Genomic DNA, 20398 nt, shown 5'->3' with positions numbered 1-20398 from the left:
AAAAACGACTATTATATTTTACGGCGCAGATTTTAACGACACTTTTTGGGGGCGTTGTTAAGTAAATGGTGGCAAGAAAACTGTGCGATAAAACTAAATAATACCTGGCAGATAAAGCAGTAACTCGAGGCAAATAAACGTCATTTTGCGCATCTCAACTGCCTCACCATAATTGGCGTTTGTTATATCAAAGTATCAAGTACTTTAAATGAGTAGAAGATCTAAAGATGACATATTGGGGGACATGTTTGTGAAAGGGAATAATATTTTGTGTTGTGAAAAGTATTGTCGCATAGTAATAATGGTAATGAGAATTATAATAGAAAATGTAAGCGGTATGGTCATCATAAATAAAGAACAAGGAAAGTAAAATAAATATAAAAGATGAGAATTATTAGGGGAATAAAACGGAGAGACAACCGAAAACATGAACTAAACTTGAGGAGATAAAGTTTTTTTAAATAGTATCCATTGCTTGTAATAATTTGCACTTACCTAAGCGTAGCTATGAATTTAAAGTAATTTTCAAGAGACAATACCTACTTACCATTAGACATTGCTAAATACGGTGGATACTGCCCCAGCCCCTGTTGCTTGATAGGTTTTAGCCCTCCTGATGCGCTTCCAGATGAAGATCCGGCTGCTGACGTCGGTGTTACAGATTTAGAAATCGGCGTGGTTGGTTTCTCCTCCATTTTCTTTGTCGATGGCGTTGATGCGTTACTAGATGTTCCAGATCTGGGACTGTGCGGTCCTGGGTGTTCTTTCTTCGGTAGTTTATCGATGCCGTTTTCTCTCGGAGAGGTGGTGCCGTTTGGTGGAGAGACGGGATCTTCGGACGCATCGTCCACCACTAAGTCTTGGTCGCTTTTTTCACCGTCACTATGCTGTAATTAATTAAAATAATATTATTAAAACAAAAAAAAAACACACCAAGCAGATATTGCAGTACGTGGAATATGCATGTATATACATATATAGATAAACACACACACACACACACACACACACACACACATATATATATATATATATATATATATATATATATATATATATATATATATATATATATATTGTTATGATGTGTTTGTTTGTTTGAATGATGAGCAATGAGTATTTTTAATAATATAGGGTTTTTATCGCGGTTCTCAAAGAATTAGTTTGTAAGTACTTTTTTAAATTATCTTTATTATAACTATTATGAAACACACATATATATCTAACCTAGCCAATGTAAATTTAAAATAAACTATCTTTAAATTGATATTCTTATAAAACTAATTAAATTCTATAGACAATGTAAAATTTAAACAAACTATCTTCAAAATTGAAATTGTTATGACACTATAATTGGTTTCAAATGAGTGTAGAGTAATAAATCATGAAGTGTCATAAAATTTTCCTGAATTTCGGTGTCGTCATGGGCGTAGGCAAATGGACGGATGTCAACTTCGTCGTCAAAAATTGATGTACCTCAAAATATCATATTTTGGATATTTTGTGATAACCAATTTTATTTAATTTTTCGATTAACTTATTCTTCAAACTCGTATTCCATTATATGGTCATTAAAGCTAATTACATTTTTATTTATAAAAACAAATTCACTTCCTTACTGAACGAATAAAAGCATTAGAAGAAATTGATAAGGGTATGACGCACCTCCTAATATTACTAAGAACTAAAATAAATCAACATGAAGACTAATAACGCGTAATGAGGTTTTACTTACACTTTCATTATAATCCCTCTTTTATTTTATTATTATCATTCGACATTCGAGTTAGTAATTGTTACTACACCAATTAAACGTACAGTAATATTGTGATATAGAAATAGTGAAAAAGTTATAAAATGGCGACATTTACTCCAAAGAAAAGAGGTGTAAAAAATTCTCCGCTATCTGTTAGTGAAAAAGTTATAATTTTAAATGTATATGATTGCATAAAACACGATCACCCTAGTTTGTCTGTGCAAGAAAGTGTTGAGCGATGTGCCCGAATGACTGGAATTGGACAGTCCACGATTTTTAAATTATTGCGAGAAAGAAAGATATCAGGCCAGTTAAGTTCATGCAAGAGAAAATCAGGAAGACCAATAAAAATCTTAGGTGAAGACACCAAACGTGACATTCGAAGAAAAGTTCATTCGTTTTATTTTAAAAAGGAAATACCCACCCTTGACAAAATACTAATGGAGATAAGCCAAGATAACGATATTCCTTTGATATCCAGAAAACTTTTATGGAAAACTTTAAAAAGTATGAATTTTTCCTGGGAAAAGCACAATCGAAAGGCACTATTACTGGAAAGTGATGAAATCATTTGCTGGAGACGAAAATATTTGAGAACTATAAAACAGTACCGCAGAGAGCACAAGAAAATTTTTTATCTTGATGAGACGTGGATAAACGAAGGTTATATAGTCCAAAAAATGTGGCAAGATAAAAATGTAACAAGTGCTCGCCAAGCTTTCATAGAAGGCCTTTCGACGGGTATTAAAGTGCCTTCGGGAAAAGGGAAGAGGCTTATAATTGCTTACATTGGAAGCGAAGAAGGATTTTTAAAAGAAGGTTTGTTAAGCTTTGAGTCGTGTCGGACGGGAGATTATCATGAGGACATGAATTCGGATGTCTTCGAAGACTACTTCGGGGAAATGTTAAAATTTCTTCCAGCTGATTCGGTCGTGGTTATGGATAATGCAAGCTACCATTCAAGGCGCATAGAGAAGGTACCAACTTCAGCTTGGAGAAAGCAAGAAATTATTAACTAGCTGTCAAATAAAGGTATTCAGTTTGAGACGAATTCAATAAAGAAGGAACTACTAGCCGTAGTAAAACAACATAAATCTCGTTTCATAAAATATGCCGTAGAAGATGTAGCAGAAAAGTATAAAGTAACTGTGCTACGCCTACCGCCATATCATTGCGAATTAAATCCCATAGAACTTATATGGGCACAAGTTAAAGGATATGTTGCAAGGCACAATACCACATTTAAAATGAAAGATGTCAAGGTATTGTTTGATCAAGCCATTATGGAAATCACATCAGAAAACTGGCAAAAAGCAATCCAGCATGTTTTAAAAGAGGAAGATAAAATGTGGGAACTGGACAACTTGGTCGATCAGGTGGTTGACCCTATAATTATAACACCAGGGGATGATGACAGTTCTTCGGATGAAGACTATAGTGATGTAGAATTGTAATAACGTATCCAGTAAAGTTTTTGTAGTTTTTGTGAATAAATTGATTTAAACTCCCCACAAGTGTTTCAATATGTAAAGTTCATTCGTGTGTGTTTGTGAGTATTTCCCGATTTCGGTTCGTATATATTTTATTGTTACATTTTATATTTTTTTTATAACACTGTTCTGCTGTATTACATTTTTATTTCCTTTAATATGATTTTTAAGAATGCATATTCTTTTGTCAATTATCCCACTAGCGCGCCTCTGGCTCAGTGTTTATCTGTCGATAACAATGGACTAATCCCTCAAAACAGGGTGATACCTACCTGCTCTTTATGAAACGACAGAATTTTGCAATGCGGACGGAATTTATTGACGGATTATTGACGGATTACCCTGTAGCGCTTTTGAATACTTCATGAGATTTTATTACTCTACACTCATTAGAAATAGATTATAACTAAATTATATTAACAAAATTTTGTACCTTTCTTTCACTGAATGCCTAAATGAACTGTTTTCCACTATATAGATTCTAATCACCACTGAATGTCTTCGTACTTCGGTTATCCTTGTTTTTGTGAAATTACTTTTTCCAATTATCAGCTTCTACCAATTTAAGATATATTTTTCTTCATCAGCATTTATAAACCACCAAGCAAACCAGCAAAACAGCATTTATATTTATTCTTCTTTTCCATATACCAATATCCAATTATTATAAGTTGATTTATACTAATCTCCAATCATAATATAATTTTAATTCCTTCCAATATTCTTCTAATATACTTTTTTTAATCTTCAATAATTATTTGTGTATAATTATAAATGTGCATAATAATATATGCATAATTTTTAATCTTCATTTAACTCACTATATTAAACAATTGGACTATTTGTAACTGATTCACTGACTCCAACTAACTTTCATATTTCTTACTAAACTTTTCTGACTGCCTTCTTGAAAATTCTGAACAATTTACTTCACTAACTAAATGTGTCTACTAACTTTCATAATAAACTGGACTCATAGTAACTGTAACTCATAACTGATCGATCCTAATCCAAATCACCGGGTATTTATATCTTTTTTTTTCTGTTCTAGAATCATCTGGCAATAAATCATGTTCGATTTAGTTCTATTTCTTCTATATGGATGTTCTCGAAAAAAATATCTGTTCTATCCACCGACATAATCATTATTCCAGAATGTTCCAACATAAACACAGGTGAAATTCTGCATTCTGGAGAATTCGTTAATGTTCTATTGATAATTTTGTTGACATTTAGGCTTTTCAGATCAGAATAAACATTTAAATCATTAAATATATATAAATTAAACATTTTAAACTAACATTATTATTATAACCCCACTTTATATTCCTAAAAATTCTTAATTTCTGTCAGTCACTTACTGTATAGTTGGTTGCCTATGCACATGGCTCACTTAAATATATTTACAACATTAAAATACAACTTTTTACAATTATTATATGCTAATTTCTTAAAAATTGCCCTCACATAAATATATTTTTATAAAATTCTCTAGTATTTAACTTATTAAAATAATCAAATACTTTTTTATATCTAATATTATGTAGTATATAACTTATAAATTATTTTCTATAAACTCCAATCGTATCAATATATATATATATATATATATATATATATATATATATATATATATATATATATATAATAACCAACATAACACTGTTGATTTATGTTGATATACAATTTATTCTAATGAAATTTTATAAAAATCTCCTAGAGTGTCTAGGTCTTTTTAGGGTAGCAGATAGATACTTTTCTAAGATACCAGTGGAAACCAGTTCTAATTCAGGGAAGCAAGCGATCCTGCCCACGCGAGCCATGCTTTACTCTCCTCACTGAGAGAAAACATGTCCCATCCCTTTATCCTTTAAAAATCTAGTTACAAAGGCAGCGTAGCAGCGATCATCAGTACCAGCTCAAGGCGCAGGATGGCAGATCGGTTTAAAACTGGACTATCGCAAGTATGACTGGAGCATATTAAGTGGTTGTGGTATTGTAATGGGGAAGGCAAAGGGAAACTAATTCTCTAGTTCATTCATAATGGCACCGACATATAATAAGGAAAGGTATACTGATCACGGTCCTCGGATACCAAGATCTGGCAGGAGAAGACAAGCACATAGGACATCCCAGGCCATTACCCAGTGAAATCCCTATGACAGTAGTTCTATTTTATTAGATAATTAGATTTTTCTAAGCAATGTATTATTTTTATTACTGTATTGGCAACAAGGCAGCGATCGGGCAACTACGTTTGCTAATTTTCGGCTGCAATATTCCCGATATAACGAGAATTGCAACAAAAAATTAACAATCAAGGACTAATCGGTAACGACAAAAAGTAGACTATAAATAGGTGAATCAGGTAAGGATGCAACGTTTCCGCTGTAAGCATGATTTCCCAGGCGACAGTACTTCGTAGGTGGTGGTTGTTAATAACATGATAGACACTGTTTTTTCTGAACCGTAAAGGTCGAAAGTAGTGTCTGGCGTCGGACAATGGAAAATTCCCTGAAACAATATAAAGGTTGGAACATTGAAAGCTCAGCAACAGACGAAGAAATAAAAAGAAAGTTGAGAGATGAAGAGGCCGATAACGATGAAAGACGAAGAATTTTAACAATTAGACCACGGAAGAATAATGAAACAAAGCTCGATACAATAATTGAAATTATGAATAAACTAACAGATGAAATTAAAGAAACAAAAAAAGATAAAAAAGCAGGAAAAAAGCAATAGATCAGGTAATTGCAAAACATCAAAAAATGTTAAGGAACGAGAACGAGGATCTAAAACAAGAAAATAAAGAAATTAAAGCCGAATTGAAACAAATCGAAGATAATATGAAATTTATGGAAAAACAAGGAAGAAAGAACGACGTAATGATAAATGATCTAACAATAGACACCTATGAGCAAAGAGTATTAGAAGAGGTAATGCGGATATTGGGTATTGAAGTTAAAATCAATAATGCATACACATTGTGAAAAAAACCGGCTTGATTGAATTAGAAAACCAGAAAGAAAATATTAAACTTATGAAGAATAAATCCAAGCTAAAAAATTAAAAAGAAAAGAAAATATACTCGTACATCAACAATTACACTGCAGTGAGAGAGAGAGAGAGAGAGAGAGAGAGAGAGAGAGAGAGAGAGAGAGAGAGAGAGAGAACAGTGAAAAGTAACGACTTCAAACGTTGGTGTAAAAACATTGTGGGTGAATAAGAAATAATGGAAATTGAATAATGAAGAAAATATAATAGACAAACCAAAAAACTAATAATGAACAATAATAATCAACAGTAAACAGTAAAAACAAACGAAGAACGACGAAAGAGGCAACAAAAAAGGACACTAGTAATGATAAAATGATGACGAAGTAGTGTTATCAATTTCTGTTGGTACATACGACTTGACACATTTTAAATTTTACTTGTAATGTATATTCAAAATAATGGTCGAAAAAACTAACAAATTTAATTAAACCAACCAGTTAAACATATTTTGATGGAAAGTAAACATTAAAAAGTGACATGAAACACTACTGGACGTTATCGTCAAGCCGTTATGTCGCTGCCGCTTTACAGAAGTAACATCGAGTGCAACAATCAGAAAATTAAACTTGTTTTGATGGATTGCAGATTTATGAACCGAGAACTTCGTAAAAAACCTATCGGAATGAAACATAAACGGGCACAGGAAAAACAAAAAAAAAATGTATCAAAGGGAACTTTCATTACCGATTTGTGAGAGGGTTTTTTTTTTAATTGCAGCAATGTTGACATTCAACAGTATATGATGCCTGCGATCAAATGCTGTGATTACGCTTCAATCACGATAACAATTGCCAAAACTGAATTGGCAGAGGTAATTTTTTTTCTAAAAGGGTATTTTCTAGAATACTGTTGTTCTGAAGCTATTTTCTTGTGGCATTTTAAATTAATTTATATTTAAATGGGAATAAGCCACAATTAAAGGTTAAAATACGTTTAATAAATAATAAACGTATTTTAACCTTTAATTGTGGCTTATTCCCATTTAAATATAAATTAATCTAGAATACTGAAAAATAAAAGTATGTACCATCACCAGTATAAAAATGTAAAGCACTGCACCGAAATAAATATATTACAAAATAATCTTAGTGACATCTAAAGTATATGGAGGATCAGAACCAATTAAATTTCGGACTTGTCTAGAGTGATCTCGTTAAATATCGCCAGCTAATTTAGACGACAGAAAGTCTGTCTTCGGTAGCACTGAATTAAGAAATTCAGAAGAGTTAGACAAAGAGATACCATTTCGCCAAAACTTTTTATCACTGTCTTGGGAGAATGGAGGCACCAATATCGACGGCGAAAGGTTAACTCATATTATATATATCATATTATAGATTCGCAGACGACACAGATCATTCTTATCATAGTCAACATCCTTGATGTAAAACAGATACTTGAGGAATTACTAAAATTCTTATTGGACGTTGATCTCCGAATAAAAGCCAGCAAAACCATAACAATGACAAATCTAGTGCTCGCACAAAACATCAGAATATCGACATAAAAGAAACACATGTTGGACACAAAATACAAATGGGAAAGAACGACCAAACGAACGAGATACAGCTTAGTATAGGTTTGGGTTGGGCTGCTTTTGGAAAATTACATAAGATATTTAAGAGTAGTATAACCATATGTCATGTCATGTCATGGTAATGACATACGGAGCGAAGACATTAACATAATCAAAAAAGTCTGCGGAAATTTTAAGAGTAGCCCAGAGAGCCATAGAAAGAGTCATGCTTGGAATCAGAAATACAGTTAAAATTAGAGACTAGATAACGAATTAAATAAAACATAATACCCAATAACACCATCAGACACAGAACGAAGATCAAAGACATAGTGAAACATGCAACTAAAATGAAACAGATGCACCAGAAGAATATTAGAATGGCGACCACGAGTAGGCAAACGTAGAATAGGTCGACCACCGACGCATTGGAACGACGAAGTAAAAATATTTGTTGGAAATAATGGCAGTCCAGAATCAAGAGACATGAAGGAGATTGGAGACTGCCTATGTTCAACAGTGGACCGTAACTTTTGCGCTGTTGTAACCCAGTTGGTACATATCTTCTTGATGTCAATAGTCCATCACGTGAGTGGCCTTCCCTGGTTTCGTTGAATCACTTTTGGTCTACTCCAAGATGTTTTTAGTCCATCTATTATTTTTCACTCTAGCGATGTATTCAATGATGTGTTTTATCTCTCTTATTATTTACATCTATAACATCTATACAGAGTTCATAATGCAAAGTTTTGAATGGTGAGGAGGAAGGAATAAACCTAGGCAGCGGTAAGATATCTAACTTGTGATTCGCAGACGACATACACTTCTAGCCTCTACTCCCGAAGAAATTACTAACTTATTAAAAATACTCGAGGTAAGACGTGCTAAGTTTGGACTCATGCTTAACTACAACAAAACCAAAATCATGGTTATTGATTGACAACAATACTTTACCTCTAGTTAACAACACAAGCAGTTGTGACCCCGAAATTCTGGGCTTTTCCATTATAATACAATATAATAATAATACATATATGTAATATATTACAATATAATATAATATAATACTTCTATTCTATCGCGTATATATTGTACATCAGCGATAGAATAGAATATACAATAGAATTATTGTATTATATTATATTGTTTTTCTGTAACATACTGTGACATTTTTGGCACTTTTTTAAGTTTGTATAAAATCTATAAAAAATTTTAATGTATTTTTTACTGTAATTTTATTGTAGTTACTAAATGTATTTTTTAACATCTAAACCTATGCATTTGACATTATTTGACATCTTTATATGACTTTACAATCATTAGAACTGAAGAAGTGCAGAAATTACTGCACGAAACGTTTTCTATTAAAAGATTGAAATAGTTTTTTCTCCTTAACCTATATCCTCATTTACAGTGAGATTTTACACTCACATAGAAACGATGACGATATGCCCCGACCTTTTCTCCCATATGCCTTAATATGAACACTGGGGGTCCGGATATGATCCATTCGAGCTATTTTTATAGAGTAATTGCTTGTTAATATGTAATAGATATACAGACCTAATTATTATATCTCATATTCCTTCCCGAAGAACATTCGTATGATCACTTTACCCCATTTATTTTTTTTAACATCCTAAAAATCCCACAGCGTTGTATTTCAATCCACGCCCAAGAATCCACATCCGAGTACCACTGATTGCAATTTATTAAGTTGAACTGCCCCCGGTAGTGGTCACTTTATGGTCGATCATAAACGATACTCGAAAATGCATGAGCCGAGGCTATTAAATTAATCCGTATTGAATATTACACGAGTGGGATCGGTATCCACAGGGTATTTGCTTTAAGGGCCGCAAGATGTTGGTATTACTTGCTAACAATGTAATGTTACATATCAGATTATTCAGGAAATGACTTGGTGTACATTGTTGCCACAAATTGACAGTGGTGGAGGGAAAAACATGAACATAAATTAAAACAAATCTAAACAAACATTAACTAAAGGAGAAGAAATTCGACCACGCCTCGATCATTTCTATATGGAAAACTAAGGCACTGTAGGGCTCTGGATTAGCGTAATAATCGAGATTAATGTGAATCAATTTTTTCAACAAATAAGAGAACAATTTATATAAACAATATCTTTGACGAACCTCACAGACCAACAGAGAATGTCTCTAGAAAACTGTTTAATTTATTTAATACCAAAGAAACCAGATCTTCAGTTCAAAGTTCTAGAAAACTCTTTAATGTTTCATTGGACATGTTTCGTTCTCATCAACTCACTGTCATGTCTTCCGATATTTTTAATTATTCCTGGTCTCAACGTGCTTTATCAAGTCCTCTTCACGTTGGCGATGTTAGTCAAGACTCTCTCTGTCTTAAGCTATTCTGAACAGTTATTCTACTCTCCGTATCCCGGTCCAATCTCTGATATTCTTCAACCACAAGGTTTCTTTTCTACCAATTCCGCTGCGTTTGACGCTATCAATCAACTGATGAGTAGCTTCTGCTCTGTTGAGAACTGCTTCGTTTATCTGCTTCACCGTCCACGATATTTTCATATCGTCTGTACAATCACATTCTAAAAGTCTCTAAGGGGTTAATAGTGGATATTTTTAAGGTCCATCCATGCTTCGACAGCATATAAGACAACTGACCATACGTAACATTTAATCAAGAGTTTTCGAAGTTGAGTTTTTAAGTTATCGTTACAAAAGAGTGACCTCATTTTTAAAAAAGTACATTATATCTCTTTATCTGGATCTAATCGTTCGGTAATATAACAACCTACATATTTAAAATTGAATACTCTTTGTATTCAATTTTATTTAACTAATATTTTTCTAACTTTATTTATGTCATCGCTAAATATAATTGTATCATCAGCGTATCTGATGGTATTTATCAGTTTTCCATTAATTTTACACCGTATTCCAAGTTCTGCAAAGCATGTTTAAAGATTACATTTGAATATAAAATAGACAACAGTGGCGACAGCACACAACCTTGCATGACTTCGTTTATAATTTTAGACTTATCTGTCGACTTTCCATTAATACGAATGGTCACTGTTTGATATCATTTTTCAATGATCCTGACGTCGCGCCTATCACTCCTTTATATTAGTAGTTTAATTAACTTGTCATCATGTACTCTATTTAATGCCTTTTCATAATCAATAAAAACTGCAAAGGCATCTTTATGTTGATCTCGGCATTTCTGTAGCAAAACATTAAATGCAAAAAGTGCTTCTCTGGTTACCAATCCATCTCTCAAACCAAGCTGCTATTCAACTTGATATTCTTTACACTTATTCCATATTCTACTGTGAACGATACACAGGAATAACTTAAAGGTGTTACTCATAGAGTCACACTCAAGACTAAGTCTACAGTCGCTACAGTGCTTCGGACGTTTTAATTAATAAGATGTACATTTGGCCTTTTTTATTCCTAATAATACTCCCAAACACACGTCATTTCAGATAAAATTAATAAATTAATCAATAAGTAGTGGGCATTTTCCAATCATATTAAAGATGTTCAAGGTAGTTTAAAGTCGTCTAAAGAAATCAACAATATTGTTCAGGTCAGTGCAGAGGGTGGGTGCATTGAAGAAATAAAGAGAAAATTAGCAATTACAAAAAATGCTATAAGTAATGAAAATCTAAAAAAAAATCAGAGCTGTAGGAAGCTTAGTTTTTCAGATTTCCTGTATACTGCCGAGAGCTGGACTCCAAGGAGAAAGATAAATGCGATATGAGATATTCTGTTGGAGACGAATGCTTAGAAACCACTAGACCCAAACTAAAAATGAGTCAATTCTAAGACAACTTTCACCTCTCTTTTTCCCTCTATCTACCACTGTCCGTCAACATTTATCCATTCACTCCTTAATGTAGGTCTCTCCCAATTGCTTCCATCTTTCTCTGTCCTGCGTCAATCTTATTCACTGTTTAATTGGAACTATTCTTATATCATCTACTTATCTCTTTTAAGCTCTCCCTATGCTTCTTTTTGTCTCCCTTGGTTTCGACTCTAGGATTCTCCGTGTCTATCGTGATCGCTTAAGGCAACTAGACATCAAGAAAAGAACAGAACTAATAATATGTTAATTCGGGCACATTTTTCGAAGAGATGATATCGGAAAGCTTACCATACAGGAAAGGTCGCAGCTAAAAGAGGTAGTGGCAATCTCCCACAAGATACGAATCGCATTGTCGCAACCGTTAGTATTCTGTTGTAGGAATGTGACAGAATGACAGAAAATATAGAGATGAGGAAAATCGAAAAAAAAATCAACTCGTGAAGTCTTGATATGATGATACTTCTCACAGGTTGAAGACTAAGAAGAAGAAAGTATCCGTTTATAGAAAAGTTTAATACATCGTCTGTCGAAATATGGAGATTTACCAACCCTGGTTATGTTAATAAATCATGGTGTCTTTGCTAACATATTTGAAATGATAACACGTATAAAAGGTGTATGGCTTTGTGTAGGTCATCTTCGAATGTTGCAAGAACTGCTTGAGCATCAGCAAAGAGCAGTTGTTAATTGAGGTTCTTGGATGGAGACTAATTTCCTTGGTTGCTTTTGTTTTCTAATGTCTAATCAAGTCGTCTACATTTATATTAAAAAGTATTCGAGATAGGCAGCATTCTTGCTGTACTCCTTCTTGATTTATTAGGATTGGTTCTAATATTTCGTCAGTACTATTGTCAATACCAATGTACCAATACCGTGTACCAATTATAAACTTTAAACAACATTGATTAGCTGTTTTGGGAAGCCTTTATTTTCTAATATCTCCCAGAGTTTATTTCTTATAAGTCTATCAAAAGCTTTCGTGAAATTTACGAATGCGATATGAGTTTCTAGGTTATATTTACTGCGTTTTTCGATTATCTGTTGAATTGTGAATATAGCGTCTAAGCATGAGCGACCCTTTTGAAACCTATCTTTATCTTCCTCCAAAAAGGATTCAGTTATTGTATGTTTGATGCTATTATTCGTGCATATATAGTTTATAGCCTGAATTAAGTAAGGTAATACCTCTACAATTGTTTGTGGCTGTTTCTTCACCTCTTTTACAAATTGATTTAACTTTAGCGATTGCCCATTTCTTTAGAAGTTTTGTTGTTTTGCAACACATTAATGAAATGAAGAAGTCCTAGTTTTAAAATATTTCCTCCGGATTTCAGTAGCTCCCTTTGGGTTTACGAATTTTCATTCATGTCAGGGCGTTGTCTAACTCTTATATTGCTATATCGTCGACATTGTTTCCTCATCGTCTTCTATAATTTGAGCAGTTGGGTTATACCAGAGATCTTTACATTGCTGAATCCAATCTTCTGTATCAATAATGTGTACTTTTATTGTGTCTTTTTGTCTTCTTTAAATGTTTTACGATTTTAGGCTATTTTTTGTATATTTTTCAGATCTCTCGGTGTGCTTGTTTGTCATGTTAACGTCTTTTCTATATTCCTTTTTCTTTATATCTGACTCCTGTTGTTCACAAAGTTGTTATATGCTATTTGTTTTTCTTGCATTGCTATTTTAATTTCCTCGTCTTATATTTTTAAGTTTTTTACGCACAGAAAAACAATATTACATTTTTCGCTGTATCATTCCTATAATACCCAACCTCAATTCCAAAATAATTACTCAAGCCAATCCTTAGCAATATTTCCTAATCCTGACTTTAACCTATACCCGCAAAATACACAGATAATTTTGGACGAGCAAAAACAAAAATCGCTCTCTTATTTTGGTTCCCGTAGAGAACAGACGCTTTTTGTTTTTTCTCTCGATTGCCGTCCACCATAGAGTAGAGACTTTTTTTTTCGCTTTTTGAACCGATTCAAAAACAAAAGTGAAGTGTACACATGTGTGAAACCTGCTTATGTGCAACTGTGGGCAACTTATAAATATTTTAAATACATATTGTAATAAATTTTCTGTATTTAATGTTTACATTTTAACGATATGCCTGTTAGACTTATGAACTCTTTAAACAAACCAAAGTATCTGCTGTTTTAAGATAAGTGTAAAGATTTAAAAATACTACGTACAACAGGGTATTTACTAGCTTAAATTGCTTTAATACAGAGAACTCTAGGTGTGTGTAATCGGCGAATAAGAGGAATTTGTAAGCTGCAGCGAATTATTTTGCGCAGATCGCTGAGAATTTGTAGCTGTAGGCTATGCTTATTCGTTTTTATTACAAAAAACTTTTTTTTTGGATCGCCTGTGTATCCAAAAATTAAGTTAACATTTAGGAATATATATTTATTAACATCCTTTAAGAATGTTCTGTATATCTAACCAATTCTTTCTATTTTAGCTATTCCCCATTTTACTCGTCTAATAAATACAATCGAGCCTTAAATTATAATGCTACTGAACATCGCAAAACAACCTCTTCACATGATGCTTAAGCCTGTTCGGCGTACAATAATAAAAAATGCAATAAGCGCTACACGCTGCAAGAGTCTCTCTTCTTGTCCACGGCTAATACGATTTATGATACTGGCGTGATATCAAGATATCAAGCGACACCGTAAATGGCCCATTATATGGTAAAGAGGCCTGAGTTGTCGCGATCTAGCCTACGCTACCTATCCCTGGGGGACCCCGTCTGCGACTGGGACGAGAAAGGAAAGAGACAGGTCCGCATTTTACAGCAGCAAATTCTATTAAATAACTTCGTACGATATTATACTAAAAAACAAATGTATAGGTATTTCTTAAATTGACGGTGATGACGATAAAAGGCCATGGACAAAAAATTAGTCATTTTTTTATGTGTATAAACATTTTCCATTTACCCTTTACCAGCTTGTACAGGACTAGAGGATGAGTACCATATATTTTTGAAGTCACTAGGTAGTCTCGCAGTCTATTCTCGCAGTCATGACTCGCATTCATGTAAGATATGGCTGACAGTTCCACGTTTTTTGTTATTAACAGAGATTACAGTTTAAGTCTCCATGAAATATTATGTGCAGGTGTCCCTTGCTGGCGCATATCCAGTAAAGAAGCATGTTATGACTCTAAGCTGATTACTACTTGTCCGCAGTACTTCAGCCCTCTTAGCACATGTTCGTCCAATATACATTTTGCCATGTGTTTGACCGGGTATTGTTTCCTAGTAAGAGTTACATTACATTCAGATCCTAACTTTTTTGGTCGCGGACGATGATTTTTGGCCGCTACCCACGCCCACTACCACGGCCGGCTCTGGACCGAAGTATTTTGTATCTGAGGCTCTTTTGGCAAGTTGATCAGTTTTTCCATTACCGTATATTTCTGGTGAACTCATATGTGTAAAGAAGTGAGGTCCAGTAGGCCCATTATAGCCTCTTGTGATTCCTAGAGAAGCAAGTCTTTGCACCTTGCTAAGTTTGTAGATGGCATTTTTGTGTACCTGAAAAACCTAATGCTACCATATCAATAATACATATGCAATTCAAAGTTGAAGACAAACGCCTTTTTGTAGGAAGTTTTCTTTAGACAGTTCTCGCTACGACTCTCATCTACGACGTGTGTGCGTATGTACACATAAAGTATCTCTTAATCTTAGCATAGGCAACGATCCTGTGCAGACTACCTAAACTTTAAGCTTGAAAACTGCACCGTTCTATGAGTCTTCTTCTTAAGGTGCCATGCATTTCTGCGTAGGCGTCCACCGTACATCGTCTTGTCAGGTGAGATGTTAAATATTCTGGATTAAATAATTCTGTTTTTAGCAGCATTGCGAAGCATTTCATAGCTGTGGATTCCTGTCCATTGTCGAATATTGCGCAGCCATGACATTTTTTTACGTCCGAGACCTCTCCTACCCTCTATTTTCCCTTCGAGTATCAGTTGCTGAAAAGTGTATCGTTCTCCTCGTATAATGTGCCCCAAGTATGCAGTCTTCTTACTTTTTACATAATTAAAAAGTTCCCTATCCTGTAAGCCCGCTCTTCTGAGTACTTCCTCATTTCTGACCCTGTCCGTCCATGATATTCTGAGCATTCGACGCAGGCACCACATTTCGAACACTTCAAGTTTGTTAATGGAACTGGCCTTTAACGTCCATGCTTCCATTCCGTACAGGAGAACAGGCCACACGTAACACTTAAGCATCTTGTATCGGAGGTTGAAGTCCAATTTGCGATCAGTCAGAAACTTACGAAGCCTCAAAAAAGCATTTCTGGCTTGTTCAACTCTGCTCTTTATTTCATTCTCGGGGTCCCAACCCTCATTCAGCAAACATCCCAAGTATTTGAATTGCCTGACTTGTTCGATTTCTTCTCCAGAGACATATATCTTTGCGTTGGGGTAATCATTTCTACTTATAATCATTGATTTTGTCTTCTTGATATTTATTTTCAAACCCCGAGCTTCACTTGCAAGAGTTAGATCATTCAAAAGGCATTGAAGATCTTCGATGTTATCTGCCACTATGGCTGTATCATCGGCATACCTGATGTTATTAATAAATATGCCGTTAACTTTAATACCCTTATTAGAGTCTTCCACTGCTTCTGCGAAGGCTTTTTCTACGTATAAATTGAACAGCATTGGAGACAGTATACAACCTTGCCTTACTCCTTTTTTAATGGAGAAATCTTCTGTTTCGTTGGAATTTTGAAGACGTACTGTTGCTGTCTGATTCCAATACAGATTGGCAATGATTCTTATATCCTTTGCATCCAATCCCAACTCTTGTAGGTATTTTATCATCAATTCATGTTTTACATTATCGAATGCTTTCTCGTAATCGATGAAACAGATAAAAACATCCTTTCTTTGATCTAAACAATTCTGTATCAATGTTTGCATACTAAAGATCGCTTCTCTCGTGCCAAGTCCATTTTTGAAACCAAACTGACTCCATCCACTGACCTCTTCACATTTCTTAAACAATGTAGTGTGAAGTATTCTCAGGAAAAGTTTCAAAAAGTGACTCATTAGGCTTATTAGTCGGTGGTCCTTGCAGAAGTTCGCACGTGGTGTTTTTGGTAGGGCGATAAATGTAGATCGAAGCCAATCTTTTGGAATCTGGCCCGTATCGTAGATGTCGTTAAAGAGCTTGACAATAATGTCTAGGTTTTCTTCATTAAGTAACTTGATTGTTTCTGCGTACATATCATCTGGTCCTGGGGTTTTGTTACTTTTTAATAGTTTGATAGCGTGTACAATTTCAGCTTTCAAAATACTTGGGCCATACAAATGGTCTCCCAGTTGTGGTGGTTTTTGTGTTCTGTCATCATTGAACAAATTGGCTGTGTACATTTTCCAAGTATTAAGTATATCGCTAGGGTCCGTTATGAATTCATTTTGGTCATTATGTATACCAGTGACTTGTTTTTTCTTGAAGACACCAGCAATTTCCTTAATTTTCTTGTGAAATTTTCTTGTTCTATGAGTAAGACGGCTTTATTACGCATTTCCTAGTATCCCATCCTTGACGCCTGGCATCTTCTTCTTCACGTTCCGCTTCTATCGGAGATTGCAAATCATTTTGGCAATTATAATTTTCTTGGTTACGCGCCTGAATAGTGCACTGCATTCAAACCATTCACGGAGATTGCGTAGCCACGAGATTTTATGTCTTCCTATGCTTCTTCTGCCTTTGATTTTGCCTTGCATTATATTCCTTAATAGTTCGTATTTTTGATCTCTCATGCTGTGCCCCAAGTATTCCAACTTCCTGATTTTTCCAATTCCAATTTCCACCTTTTTGTTTCAGAATCTATGTATGCGTTTCTTTTAGGATCCATTCATGATATTTTTAGAATACGCCGGTAATACCACATTTCAAATGCTTCCAGGTTTTTAATATTGGATTGCTTCAGTGTCCAGGCGTCAACCCCATACGAAAGGGTGAAGAAAATATAACATCGAAGAATTCTTATTCAGAGCGTTATATAGATATTGCGATTACAGAAAATTTTCCTCATTCTGTTAAAAATTGACAGTGCAATTTCAATGCGGCATTTTATTTGTTTTGTTTAATTAGTATCTTCTGTGATCCATGCTCCAAGGTATTTCTGTGAAGATATTTGTTCAATTTCTGTGTTGTCTAGTACTAGCTTAACTTTGATGTTTTGTACTTTTGTAAATACCATGAACTTGGTTTTTTTTCAAATTTATTTTTAGTCCATAATCGTTGCAATATATATATTTAGTTGTTAAGCACGGGGTGTTGCAGTTCTTCTACTGTTCCTGCCAAAAGGACGGTATCGTCAGCATATTTTATGTTATTAAGTGCCTCACCGTTTATTTTTAGGCCCTAATTGACTTCGGCCAACGATAAAATATACCCTTGGCGCACCCCACGGCAAATCTGGATATCCTTAGTCAGTTAATTTTCAACTTCCACTTTCGTTGTCTGATTCCAATATAGGTTACATATAATTCTAATGTCTCTACGCATGGAATACGCTTCGTTAACAGTTCTCACTCCCATATAAGTTTGTAAAGATCAGGGTTAATTCTCTAACTACTAGGCGTAATACTTAACGATAGCTCTACAACCCATGTGCGGATTCACTTCTTCTTATTGCGCCGTCTCCTTTCGAAGGTTGGCGATTCAAATGGCAATTTTAGTTGTGGAAACTTCTGCAGGAAATATTTCTGTGGATGAGCGGTCAAACTATCTCCTCAGGTCTTTCAGCCACGAGTTCTGGCGTCTTTCAACTGATCTTTTGCCACGCACTTTACCTTCCAATATGATTTGGAGTAATTCATAACTTTCACCTCTCAACACATGACCAAGTATTGTATTTTCCTCTCTTTGAATATATTGAGTAATTCTTTTTGTTTACTCATGCGTCGAAGTACCTCACCGGACTCACTAAGTGTACACAAACGATTATATAGGGCGCTACAAAAATCTATCCTCAAATCAATTATTATTCTCTGCATGATAAAACTTGAAATGATAAACTTTTGGGTAACTGTTAATAGTCGTAATAGTTGTTAACACTAAAACCTGAGCCAAAAGGTTACATGAAAGGAAAATGTACAATAACCTAAATTTGCTGCACAGCAATCAGTTATAACAACAACCGGCTTCCGACAAAAAAACTGTTACGTTTTCCTGTGATAAGTGCGCTGGAAAATTACTGGTAGCAGCTGGTCTTGTAGTCCTCATTCCGTGGCGAACTCTTTTTTATAGTCGTTGCAAGACTTCTTGGTTGGCAACTTTATCTAGATACGATATTTTCAGCAAACTTCTATAGGCTTCTATTTTTTCATCATCGATTTAGTAACGATGGTTGCTTTCATATTATATGATAAGATGATAATGCATACTATGTAACATCTCAGCATACCAACTATGAAATTTATTTAGAGTCCGATAGATGACCTAGATGAATTATATTAATTTTTCTGTTTGTAATGGGACCCACATTATTCAACACTACATGCGAATACATTCTTCTTCTTTATGTGCCGTCTTCGACCGAAGGCTGACGACTAGGTATGACGGTAGGTTTCTCTGTTTTGTTTTGTTTTGTGTGTGTGTGTGCGAATACATTAAACGTGGTTTTTTGGAACCCTCTGATATAGACTAAAAACTTTCTGAATGCTACACTCTTATTTGTTGGTATTTTATAAAAACATTGACTTACTGTAGGATACCTTAGATATTGTAAATAGGTAAACAAATAATTCCGTTCTGTTCGCCTACATTGGACAGGGCTTAGGCCCCCACTGACACAAGTTTATCGGACCGTCGCAAATAAGTTGCATGTTGCAGCTATGTCTTGTCCGTGTATAAGACAGTCATGGTGAATTTATCGCTGAAGTTTCTGCTATTATTGCTTAGAAAATATTATGGGTGCAGCGTGATACAAAAATTCGGAAATGTCAGTTATGATATTTTCTGTCGCATTAGTTTTTGATGCTATTAAACTTTGATTATTTTTATTTTTCTTTATACAGTTTTCACTCTCCCACGTCCGTCTCATATTTTTATACCAAGGTTAATGTCATTTCCGGAGATGCTTTAATATGCGTGACTTAAACTTTTGAGAAACTCTAAAAGTTCCTGCTTAAGTCACGGATTTCTTGAGTGATTTCAACAATAAATATCTATGTCAACAATATCAATAACCAAAAGGAATTATTCAAAGATGTATTTGGATATCATCATATCTGCTTCAATTTTGAACACAACTGAAATATTTGATAAGTGTTGCTGCCAAACTACTTTTAACTTTTACTTTAAATTTTACAGCTATGCCATTTTTCTTTGCCCTATAAAACAATCATCAGACCAATATGACACACTTAGAAAAATTAATGGTAAGTCACTATGGGACAAAGCTAGAAGTACAGACATACGACGTAGTTGCAAGATGGAAAACGTCAAGGACTTTGTAAGAAATAGAAAAGTAGAATACAATGATCATGTAAGCTGAATGACAAAAAATAGAGTAGTAAAGATGGCAAAAGACGTTTTCCCAATAGAAAGACGATCAGTAGAAAGACCACGAAAACGATGTCATTGTCGTCAATATATTCCATAGTTTGTCCCATCTAACATTATCAAATGCCTTTGTATAATCAACA

General features: G+C 34.3%; 1 protein-coding gene across 2 annotated transcripts in view; it reads right to left on the bottom strand.

Annotated features, from left to right (window-relative positions):
* The window catches only part of LOC140450574 (transducin-like enhancer protein 4), a 763102-nt gene that overhangs the window by 14608 nt on the left and 728096 nt on the right, over window positions 1-20398 (bottom strand). For both annotated transcript variants that reach the window (XM_072544231.1, XM_072544235.1), the window contains one exon: window positions 548-887. In XM_072544231.1, coding sequence (XP_072400332.1) covers window positions 548-887 — 340 coding nt within the window. The remainder of the gene's footprint in view (window positions 1-547; window positions 888-20398) is intronic.

Source organism: Diabrotica undecimpunctata, chromosome 1, assembly GCF_040954645.1.
Source record: "Diabrotica undecimpunctata isolate CICGRU chromosome 1, icDiaUnde3, whole genome shotgun sequence".
NCBI classification, from domain to species: domain Eukaryota; kingdom Metazoa; phylum Arthropoda; class Insecta; order Coleoptera; family Chrysomelidae; genus Diabrotica; species Diabrotica undecimpunctata.
Note: the sequence above shows the minus strand (reverse complement) of the source record. Positions and strands in the feature narration are given on the sequence as shown.